The sequence below is a fragment of the Fringilla coelebs genome (assembly GCF_963513975.1).
Source record: "Fringilla coelebs genome assembly, chromosome: 3".
NCBI classification, from domain to species: Eukaryota; Metazoa; Chordata; class Aves; order Passeriformes; family Fringillidae; genus Fringilla; species Fringilla coelebs.
In genome coordinates this window covers 108,563,069-108,575,118 of record NC_140030.1, presented here as the reverse complement: position 1 = coordinate 108,575,118, position 12,050 = coordinate 108,563,069, and the positions used below count along the sequence as shown (strand labels likewise).

The 12,050-nt window shown below is 40.6% G+C and overlaps 1 protein-coding gene across 1 annotated transcript in view; it reads left to right on the top strand.

Moving 5' to 3' along the window:
• SPTLC3 (serine palmitoyltransferase long chain base subunit 3) overlaps positions 1 to 9,931 on the top strand; it is a gene marked incomplete at its 5' end in the record, with an annotated part of 79,459 nt that extends 69,528 nt beyond the window's left edge. The window contains 3 exons of the mRNA XM_084202159.1: positions 6,237 to 6,372; positions 7,345 to 7,474; positions 9,804 to 9,931. Of these exons, the coding sequence (XP_084058285.1) occupies positions 6,237 to 6,372; positions 7,345 to 7,474; positions 9,804 to 9,917 (380 nt within the window). The 3' untranslated portion in view covers positions 9,918 to 9,931. The remainder of the gene's footprint in view (positions 1 to 6,236; positions 6,373 to 7,344; positions 7,475 to 9,803) is intronic.
• Positions 9,932 to 12,050: the final 2,119 nt, after the last annotated feature.

The following is a 12,050-nucleotide window of genomic DNA, read 5'->3' as shown; positions in this document are numbered from 1 at the left end:
TCTGTGAGGATCCTCTGTAAATTCAGAAACCTTAGTTCCACATCACTATGACCTGACATAAACCAACACTGGTGCAAGAAAGTGCAGTCTTGTCCTCAGTTTCTCCTCCCCCTGCCCATCCCTTTCCTCATGCCCCTTCTCTCTGTGCCAGTGTGAGAGTTCATGCAGCCATGCAATGAACTGAATCAGAGCACTGATGTAGCTGAGAAATAACCAACCCTCCCACTAAATGGTTAGCCCACACCCAAACTGGTTCCCAGAGCCAATCTGCCATATGGCTCCAGGAGTCCCAGTGTCAGGACTTGAGCAGCTGTAGCCAAAAGGAACAATCCATTTTGCAGCAAAATAAATCTTTGCCAATCTGGACTGATCATGAAACTATTGCTGTAAGCTTTAAATCTGCAAGTGACTTAGCAATGGACCCTTTGGACCTGCTCAAAACAGCTTGCAGAATCAGTCATGCCAAATAAAGCCTGTCTTTTTCAAATTCTCATTTTGCTTCTTCATTCAGAGGGGATTGCTTCTTTTAGGTCCTTAGCAAGCAGAATGCTTGAACCCTGGCTTAATTGAAAGGTAATATTCCCAGTAAGGAAGTGGTTACATTTCAAGCCCTTAAGCACATTTATTCCGTTTGCACAGCATTGGCTCCATGACTGGGGCTCCCAGTCATGGCAACACTGGAGATATTAGTGATGATAATAGGCTGCCACAATTATTGTTTGTCTAAGGTGAACATCACAGTGGATGATGAAACAGAGCAAAATTCTGACATCTTTGCTCAAAATGAGGGAGACATGCTGTTCTAGTGCAGACACTGCCATGTGATCCACCTGCCATGGGACATCAAATGTATCCATGAAGGTTCAGTGGATCTGAACAAGCAGGGGCTTTGGACTAAGAGTGTTTGCAGTGATTTGCAACATCTCTGAGGATAAATCAAATTCTACCTCATTTGCAGCCACTTTTTTCACATTTAAATATATTTTATATAAAAAGCTAAGCCAGTGCTGCTATCCTCTGGTAGACCCTGCCCATGGATAGATGTTCCCTGTATCCTGACATAAGCATCAGCAGCAGGATGGACCCTTCTGTGATTGATCACCTGTGCTGGGAGGAAAAAGGGCTCAGCCAAGGCTGTCCCTGCACTCTATACTTCATATAGATAAGGTGCTGGGTAGGCAGATCTGACTCATTTGAGAAATAAAATACAAGTGACCAAATCTTTACAGTTTTTCTCCTTTCTGTGTGAAATTGCCATTTTTCTTCCCTTGATCTTCTCTGAAAAGTGTTTTACAGCAGTTCACAGGTAAAATAAGTCCTTAAGGGATTATTTAGCAGCTGGATTAAGTTGAAATTACTAGATTTCTAGTTAGCATTAGATTGTAGAAGTAAGTGTCTTCACTTCTCCCCAGTTTGTAGCAAAGTTATTTTTTATGAAGATTGTTTGATCTGAGAACATATTTCCTTTAGGCACCCCTGTTTTATAGCATTCTATTTGTGATTAATGCATTTAATGCATTCTACTTGTGATTTAATGCACGTGGAGGTACATGTGTGTTACTCTTATAACGGAACCAGAAGAAAAAAAGGAAATCTGTTTAGTGGGAAAGAGCTATTGTTTTCCAGGGTTTTTTCAGCCTATGGAAGATTGCTTTTTCCTACCTAGTTGTTAGTAGAGGAAGGCAGGGAGTTGAGTGCTCCATCCATGGAACACTGACACTAGGATGTACAAGCTCAACTGTGTAACTAATTATCTAGAAATACCATATGAAACAACAGCTGGAGAAGATTAAAGCAGGTGGATTTGTGTCTTGAAGAGTCCACCTCCTGCCAAAAACCAGAACGGTGTGGGGTTAGCTTTGCTGGCATGGGCTCAGGAAAAATATCTCTCCTTCACCTCCTACACCTGAGATCTTGATATGAAAGGCTCCAGGTTGCTTATTCCTCTTTTCAATAGACTGAGTCACAACTTCCAAGGGTTGGAACAGACAGGAAGAGTTCAAAGGTGGAATGCTTGTGCAGGAATTGGACACAGGCAGCTTCTCTGCTCATGAGTATTTTGCAGGAGGCAAAAGCAAACATCTCTGGAAGAGGAAAACAAAGTTTTGTTTTAGGGAGCTGGTAGTTTTACTGCCTCTTTTGCTGCCTGGATAAGGTTCTCAGCTGGTATGAACAGCAGAGTTCTGTTGAAGTGCATGGGGCTGTGCCAGGTAAAGCCAGCCTAAAATCAGGCCCTCGGGTATGTAGTCAGAATGCCTTCCTGATGTCAGGTGCCCTGAAAATGTGTGACAAAACTTCTGCCAAGACTCTTTAAGTGGCTCTCTTAAAGAGTTTGTTGCTTCAAAGAAATTTTGAGCAACTGCATTTTATTATTTATCTCTCTCTCTTGCCTTCTTTTTGTATTTTTCTTTCAACTAAACCATATTAATTTGAGCTATAAAGCTTTCTAAAAGCCTGCATAAATTAATCAGCTAAAGCCAGCAGTATGCAATGATCCATGTCACATAAAAATATAATCAGCATTTTTCCCAGAATTGCCGACACCTTAGAACTTTGCAGTAAACCAAATATTTTTAAAGTGGTGCAACCAAATGAAAACTCTACATTTGCCAGTAGAAGGTGAATTGCTGATGCAGTAAATCTGCTTTTCTTGTACCATCCAGGCAATTAATCCTTTATTTCAGAAAAATTCCCATAAACCAGCAGCGTGAAGAAAACTTGTGAAATTTGGGAATTTTTTATCGTTCACTTTTCTCTCCTTCTGTCCCTTCTTAATTTAGCCAATAAGAAGATATAGAGCACTTAATAAAGTTGTTCTCAGCTTTAGCTGAATACTCTGGAGCATTAGTGTGCTTAGTTTTAACTAGAGGAGTGCTGGTATTCCCTGTCCAGGCTGGTTTTTTTCCAAACATATGTGTTGTGGTTCACATATTTCATGGAATATAACTCTCTGGATATGCTGCATGCTGTGCTATAAGCTCTTTGCATAGACTGTAAATCCTCAAGGATTTTGCAAAGTAAGAATTCTGTAACACATATTTACTGTCTAGGGACCTGAGCCTCTAATTAGTCCTTTGGAGGTAAATTCATACACTTACATAGATGCAGGCATATTCTTTTAGCTCAAGAATCTTCTTGGCAGATTTTCACTCAATAAATATTAAAGGATGCGAGATCCCAGCCTCAGGAATCAAAGAAAATGCTTCCTAAATGTAGTGCTTTTAGTTAAACATCCCACAGTGAATTTCAACTAAGACCTGATTCTAAACTGAATTCATCACTCTTAATCTGCAGTGTGGGGGGAAAATCAGGCCAGTGAGACAAAAATAAACAATTTGCTCAGATCTGCCTCCTTATCTGATGTTGGAAGGTCCCATGAAAGAATGAAAAAGAGTGTTGAAATACAGCTACAAATTTTAATGGTTTTATTGCTCTTATTGGGACAGCATATAAGAAGTCTGCATATATGATGTGTGTCTGTGGTCTTTGACCACAAAACTTAACATGAGAAAGGAAAGTGTTGACATTTGGTAAAGAAATAGGTTCCTCCCAGCCACCCACCCACAAATACAGAGTGTGTAGCAATCGTCTCCTAATGTGCTTTTTTTCCCTCCAGATATATGTGAGTGCTCTGATCTTTTATTTGGCTCTTTAGTGCATCCCTGCAAATGAAATTAGTATTCTGGGATATTGCTAAAACATCCAAGTGGCTCTTTTGCATCAGCACTGGCTGGCTTGAAATGAGCTCCACAGGGAGCCTTGAAAGGGGGGAATCACAAACTGTTTGAGGATGTAGAATCAGGAAAGGAAGATTAGAAAAGGAAGAGGTGTTTGACTTTTGGGGGGATTGCCTGAACCTCCTCTTTCAGCTCTAAAGTTTCCTTAGCTGGAGTCTAAATTTCCAGCACCAAAAATGAGCAGAGACAAAACTGTTCAACTCTGGGTCCTGCGCATATGGTTTGATAAATAGCGAACAGCACAGCCAGGAATCCTGCGTGGCTCACACTGTGTTTCCAGCTCTGTGGTAAACACATGAATAGAAAGGAGAAGGCAGCAAGGCTTCAACTGCACTCGCCAAGAACATCTGCATTTATGAAAAGCTTTCCCTAATTGAAAATCTAGTAGTTTCAAATGCTTTCCAACTGAGAGTTTGGAAACTCGCTCAGGGGCTGCTAAGATAGCAAGAAACAGCAGTGGCTTTGAGCGCTCAGTTCAGGTTACTCCCCCACCCTCCTCCTCCTAACTTGGACATTGAGGAGGTGCTAATAACATCTTTACAATTTCTAACAAGGGAAAAATTCTCTCTGTAGACTTCACCACATTATTCTGTAGTTCTCTAACTCCCTGTCCTTACCATCATCTCCCCTTCCCTTCTCCTCCTCCTCAATACTTCCTCCTGTTTCTTTGAGATCTACTACACCAAAAATATTTTTGGAAATACCACAGACTATTGTTTTTATTAGTGACTGGAAAGCTTTGTAGTAGGATGCTTTTGTGTTTCATTTGTTTTCCTTGCTCTGGCACAGCTGTTTTTGCTTTAGCAGCATTAGAGAGATAGTTAAACTATTTGTGGCCTTTTCTAACCCAGCAGATCTCTTCCACTGAGTGCTTTAAACTGAATGACTGAGACTGTAAGTAACAGGTTGTCTGCGTGGGCAGTTTTGTGCATAAAGTTACAAATGCACTGTTTTTATGAGATCTCTTAATTTGTTCAAGCAAAACACTGAACACTGTGAAGCAAGTCCCAGTTTCCCTATAAATTTCCCAGCCAGAACACTGGCAGAATCTTGACTCTGGAGGATACAGAACAAATGAAGTAGTAGATCTTGTTCAAACCTACACTTGTTCAGAAATATTAATGTAGAAGAGGTTCATGTAAGTGTGCTGATCCCCACTTCAGGAAAGAGGGCAAAGGAAGAAAAGCCAGAGCAGATGTTGGGGGCAGAACGTGGTCTGAGGACAAATCTGCCAAAGGTGACATGTAGCTGCTACAAACACCTTACTGGCCACTGTGATTACACAGAGCAAGAGGGGGAATTAGGAAGCTGGCATCCAGTCAGAGAATAGTGACAGCAGAAAGGGGTAAATGAAGAATGAAGCCAACAAAATGTAAAGTAAAATGAAAACATAAATGGAGAGTGAAAATGGAATATCTGTGCAAAGGCAAAGGGAAAAGAGGAAATGAGTTGCACTGGAGGTTTCAGTGTTCATGTCTGGTGGCATAATGTAAGTGATATTGAAAGTATGGGCTGATGAACAGCAGGAAAATTAAAGTCAAGGGTGTAACTGTGTCCTGCTGGATCCCAGTCTTACCACACATTCTCACCACCTCTGCTGGGCAGACACAAGCTGCTGAACAGTGATTTGGTTTGGAGACTCCATCTGCATAAGGGTGGATTGGCAGGTTTTTTCTGGCAAGGTCAGGCAGATGCAGACCTGGCTCGATTTGGCTGTGTGAACCTGAGCTGGCACTGGGCAGGCATGTGGGTATGGAGGAGGTGGCACCATGCCTGTCAGCACCTCCCAGCACTGCAAAAGCAGCACGTAGATCAGCTCACTGATTGGAGAAAAAGCAGGTGGAATGGTGAAAGGCCATATTATATCTCCTACTACAGTCATGTAGAGCATGTTTCTTGCCTCTTTATGCGATGGGTTGGGAAGCAATTGCACTTGTCAGAAACCACCTCCTTTGTGGCACTGCAAAAGAAATGGCTGAAATGTCTTTTCAAGCACATTTTTCTCTGCTGCTTTTTGTCTTTTTTTTTTTTTATTAAAAATAATTGTTTTCAACTCTCCTGTCAGTTTTGGTGAGGTCCCATTTGTGGATCCGTGGCTAAATGAGGCCAGGGACATTGCAGATATAATAGTCAGTTATGTTGACAAAGAACATACTCAATTTCCATGTCCTGTCTGCACTACTTCTCTGTAGGTGTGTGTCATCTAGCAGGCTTTATTAGCACAACAAAGTCTAGGTAATTGTCCACATGTCTATCCCCAGACAGGGACTGTTTCTGTCCATGGAAAGACGCCTCACAAGTACAGGAGTATCAGCATCCATCCTACACTGCCATAATAATCAATGTAGCTGCATTTGGTTCATGCCATGGTTTTCTTCTCAATCAGATAGCAATATTTACATTTCAGCAAACCTGTTACCCCCAGCCCTGATTCTTGCCTGTGACTGGACTCCAGTTCTGACCTTTGCACTGACTTTTCTCCTGACTGGCTCGTTTCAGGGCTCCAAAGAGTGCGTCAGCTGGAGAAAAACACAAGGTACTTCAGGCGAAAACTGCATGAAATGGGCTTCATCATTTATGGCAATGATGATTCTCCTGTTGTCCCCTTGCTCCTTTATATGCCTGGTAAGATAGGGTAAGTACTGAAAAAACCTTACTGGCAAAACAAGCACTATTGAAGTTTGTGGGTTATTTGGTACACACTGCAGAAGATGATGTTCTCTGTGGTAGGTGCTTCCCAGGAGAAACATACACTGTAGTTTGAATTCATCATTTAGTTCTGTCTTCCTTTCGCCCCTAGGTTTAATTTTGAGTTGTTCCAGATGTCAGAATTTTAAAATTTCTCTCTTTTCCTTTTTTAACATGGTCTGTAATAATACTTTTGATAACATTTTGAATTTGAATTTTTTTTGTTTGAATTTGTAATTATCAAAGGAGACACATTGCCTTTGATGTATGAACTGGTTTAGAAGGGTGCTCTTTTTTTCCCCATCTGATCTTTGAATGGTCCTTGCATGTTTCACCATTCAGGTGATCTCAAGCAGCACTTGTGCACTGACTTGGACACAGAGACCAGAAGTCAGTAGTAACATAATGGAAGTGTTGAGCTGTAGGGAGTGTTTGCAGGTAGCTTAGTGTGGCTGTGGGCTTTAGGTCTCATTCATGCCACACAAGCCTTCCTAACTAGCAGATCAATTGTGAGAGGACATAAACCATCACACAGATTGGTTTATTCCTATTAGTGTTCAGGAACCAAGAATTTATACCTTCCACAAGCCCAACCTCTTCCATCCTTAGGGAATGTGAATGCCCACATGGTTTGATTTGTACTCAGAGACTTCCATTGCCATGAATGAATCATGTCTGCCTGCAGAGCCCTCTGTGCCATCACATTTCTGGTATTTGACACCCACTTGGCTTCATGAGCTGCTAAGCAGCAAAGAATCTCAGTCCTGCTGGTAAATTTCTGGCTTTTAGGGAAATCAGTGGGAATAGTCAGTCAACTGAAAACAAGATTTTACCTATATGTGAATATTTTCTGTCTGTGTTCAGTTTATTTGGGATAACTTATTTTTGATTTTCCTCCTTCTACTTTTTGTCTCCTTAGGGCTTTTGCCAGACGCATGTTAGAAAAAAACATCGGGGTGGTCGTGGTTGGGTTTCCAGCTACTCCGATCACAGAATCCAGGGCTCGCTTTTGCGTGTCAGCTGCACACACACGGGAGATGTTGGACAAGGTGAGTGCAGCACATGTCCTGCCCAAATCAACTTCAGGTGCCAAGGAGGCTGGGAGAAGCTCTGCCTCTGTTACTTTGAATCTCAATAATTCATTTTTATGTTTGTTTTTGCGGCCTTGGCACTCGATCTTTAAAGGCACTTGAGCCTTATACATTTTATTTTCTGAAATAAATTATGAGGCAGTTAACTTCTTATGTTCTTCTATTTCTAATAGTGACCAAATCTGTCATCACTAATAAAAACCTACATGAGAAGCACAGCAAGACAAAAGTTAAATGCTACGTCAAAACTATCAGAGTAGGAAACCTGAAACTATATGGAAATAATTGAAAATCGAGTTTTCCATACCTATAGTTCCATACCATATTTCCATGTGTTTCTTGAACTGCAGAAGTATATGGGACAGCCTTGGGGGTACAGGTGGAAATTGCAAGCAGTTTTGGAACTGTTTGAGCCTAATCAAGTTTAATTGGTGCTGTCTGGAAAGTCTCAGTTCTGTATCTTTCTCTGATATCAGAAATACCATTAAGAGTGTGCTGAGACTTCCATCATAAACCTCTGTTCCAACGTGGAAATATGTTTAAAATAAACTCTTTGAAATTTTTCATTTCCTTTTTTTGCCGAAGGTGTTTTTGGCCTGGCTTGAGATACTTTCATTCTCAGAATGAGCCAACTTAGAGGCATGAAACAAAGAGGCTTAACAATAAATTTCAGGCTTTGCTTTTCCTCTCTTTGCATGAGTGTTGATAGTCAAAGTGAAAAATCCTTGAACATGGAAAGGCATTTGAGTTAAATGTGCCACTGGTCCATGCAGACAAACACTGGGGCCTGCAGAGAGCTCCTGAATCTCCTTTTGCATCCTGAGATACATGTGGATGTGGAGGCTGGAGCCCTGCCCTGCTGAGGAGCTCCCATAGCAGTGTGGGTAGCCTTAAAACAACATCAAAAACCTGCTTTGCATGTGTGCAGTGTAAAATTCCTGCTGCTTTTAAAGGTTCAGTAGTTACTAACAAGGTACAATACCAAGGTAGCATCTTATAGAACAGAGCATAGCTATATTCTTGTGTTGGTCCTTACCAAATTTTGCTGTTTGATTGTGAGGATTTTGGCTTATGTAACTGGTAACAGGCAATGCAGTTGATCTGAAGATTTATCTCTTGAAGTTGCTGCTTTGATTTTCTTCCTTTCTCCCCATACCCAAATGTCAAGCCCACCTCATTTTTGGGCCATCATGGTGCATTCACTTCCTGCTTCCTGCACCTTGCTGCTTCCAGGGAAGGTCTGACACTCCTCAGTCATCACTGAACATGCTGTGCTTTTGCCACAGCACTTGTGGCACTCTTACAGCATGGGGGAATGGAAATGCCCTGAGTTTAATTGCTTGCAGAAGGGAAGCTTTAGGACAAAACACTTTGTGGCTGTGCCTAAACCCAGGGTAACAACAGGTAACAAGCACAATGAAAACATTTCCCTTTTGTATCTCAGCCTGGAACTAAAGAGAAAAGATCCATGCAAGGGCAAGCTCCCAAGAATAACTTCCTTAATGACCTGGAAGCTATCTTTCTGCATAAACCATTACTAAATTACTTCTTTTTGTTCTAAATTACGTTTTGTTTATGAGCTTGTTTTAGTGGCTTAACAGAAAGAGGCTTAAAATCAAAGTTGCTGTTTCCTTCTTTGATGCCAAAAAGTTGGCTGCTCTTGAATGGAGGTCAGATGCTGCAAAACACTGAGCTGCTTTCCTATGGTACAGAATCCCTCAGCTACTCTTTGAATCCACTGAGTGCTGGGGACACAGCTCAGCAAATTGCATCACAGTATTAATGAACAAATATTTGTCCCTGTGATATATAAAACAATGGCATTCACTAAAATACTCTTAACCTATTCAGACTATTTATGCTGACTCTGCTCAGCACTGTGAGCTGAGTACTACCTAAGAAAATGCAGTGGCAACTCCAGTCTTTGGGAGCTACAGAGGAATACTGAAGTATAGCCTCACACATTTCTGTTGCACATGCAAAGATAACTTTTTATCTTGGTTGTTACCTCTCTGTGCTTTTGGGAAAAGTAATTTTTTTTTTATCTGTGCTCAATTAATGTACTTATTAATAAACCATCACCTACTGAAGGAGTAAACTCCTGAATCGTAGATGCTGTTGTACAGCTACAACTTCACTGATGTTCACTGTTGTAGACTGAATGCAAAATTTGCCCATTTGTCCTTTAGTTGTTTTTTTTAATAATCTTCTTGTTCTGCAGTAAAGTAAAGTTGGTAGAGGTTCATTTCTTTTCCAATAGAATTGACAAAGTCTCATGGTCTTACAGGTGTTGAATGCTCTGGATGAATTGGGTGATTTTCTACATCTGAAATATTCCCGGTATTCCAAGTCATCTCATCCTGAACTGTATGAAGAATCTAGGCTTGAACTTGAAGATTAAGTTTTCCACCCATGAAAAGAACATTATGATGCTATGAAAGGGCGGAAAACCCGAAAGCGAAACAAATGCATTTCTTCCCTTCTGTGGACAATTTTTATTTCTCAGTTAATTGAAAGGAGGGGAAGCTCAGGTGTTGCATCACGTTGTATCAAACTTCTGTATTCAAGAGACTGAAATATTGATACAGATTTGCCTCCCCAGGAGATCTGTCCTTTTTAAGGTATTTTTGATGCAGAATGAATGCATCCATTGATCCAGATGCTAACATACAGCTTTTGATATGGCCCTTTTTTATGAAGAGGCTTCACATAGTCTTAATTGTGACTGAAATAATAAAGTTTAAAAAGTTAATAGATTCCAGTGTAATATAGCTGAGCTTCGTCAGTGAGACTGATCTGTTAAAGAGATAAATCGAGACGCCGGTGTGGACTGCTACAAAGGAATGAGCAGAAAGTGACTTCTTTAACTAAGTTGCACTATCATGCATTTCTCCAAGGACAAAAAGTGTTAGAAAAAGGCTAATGCTGAGAACAAGAAAAGTAGCCTGATGAGATCATGTATTTCTGACAGCAGGTTATGGGAAAGGGAAAATTCCTTCTCTCCGCAGACCTTTTCTCGGTCACCTAAATGCACTCTAAACTCTGAATTGTACAAAAATTTGGGCTTAAACATAAACAGAAATGCTTTTCTGCCAAACTCATTTGACCTACAACCTATCACATCTTATCGCTACCTAAGTTCTTCAGCAGGCTTGCTCCCTTTTTGTGGGGCAGTAGTAAATAATTTTAATAAACATTTAACTTTCCAATAAAAACCTTGATCAAAACAGTCAGATACTTGCAGTTCACAAACTGCAGATGACATTTATGGGCTCATTCCTAAGTTTCTTGAACTACTTATGGGCCTCATAAATTGACTAACAAGTCCATAATGCTGAAGCTGTTAGTTATGCAGAATGTGAAGTTCAGGATACCATAAGCAGTTCTACCACCTGCTAAACAGAAAACTCCACCATTTCTATACATGCAACAGTCATCCATGAAATAACATTTCTTGAAATATTTTTGTCTGTTTTATGCATGTCAGGGGTTGTTCTGTCCAGGGTTTTTTTTTTTTTTTTTAGTCTTTTGTTTTTCTAATAATTATTGTATCTTCTGAAGAGGAAGATGCCCTTGTCCCCTTGTCCTCTGCCTGAGTGACAAATGCTCAAGGCTACCTGAAGGAATTGTTCCAGCCAGCAGTTTCCCTGCAATGCCAGCAGCCACAAGCATCAGGGTTGTGTGGGCTGAGTTGCTGGAAGGAGATTGGAGGCTTTTTCTTTTTTATTTCTTCCCCCAGCATTGAAAAGCATTCTGCAGCTTTAAGAATGAGCTCCAAACAATTCCACACTATCAAATGTCATTGTAAACACATCAGATGAGAGATGTTTAGCTTTCTGTTGCACAGATGTACCACACTTTCATGTTCTCTTGAAAGCTGTGGTGTAAACTTAACCCACAGCTGCAATATTAGATTTAAGAACAGAACAATTAAATTGTGGAGTACCAATTACACTATATTAGTCCCTGCTTGTTAAAGCAGCTTTCAGGATATAACAAGGCTGACTGATTATGAGGGCCCATTTTTTGTTGGATTTTTGTTGTTGTTGTTGTGCAAGTTAATAAAAATCCAGTGGTGCTATAACTTTAAGAATTGATTACAACACATTCCGTAATCCCGAATGTCGGCTTTAGGAAATATTTATCAAGGGCTGGGGGAGGACTGAGTGGTGTGTCATGTGATTCTTCATGGAAAAGCATTGCAGAGTTTCAGGGGAGCTGTGTTTGTGGATAAGAGCAAACTCCCTGTATAAATATTTAAATACTCAAGCACAGGACAAGGAGAAATTTGGAAACTTCATCTGTGAGTAATCTGGCAGTTTGTGGTGCACAGCTTTGTTACATGCAGGGTGAGTGCACTTACTGTGAAAGGAGATGGGTTGAGAAATTTCTGCAACCTGTTCCTTGAGGAAAAGTACTGGATTTGATATATTGCTTTTTGATCTCTATTGCTGAACTTCTGTGGCCAGATCCTCAGTTGACTTCTGACCTTCCATTTTGGGGTATACAGCCACAGTTTATATTTCAGCAAACA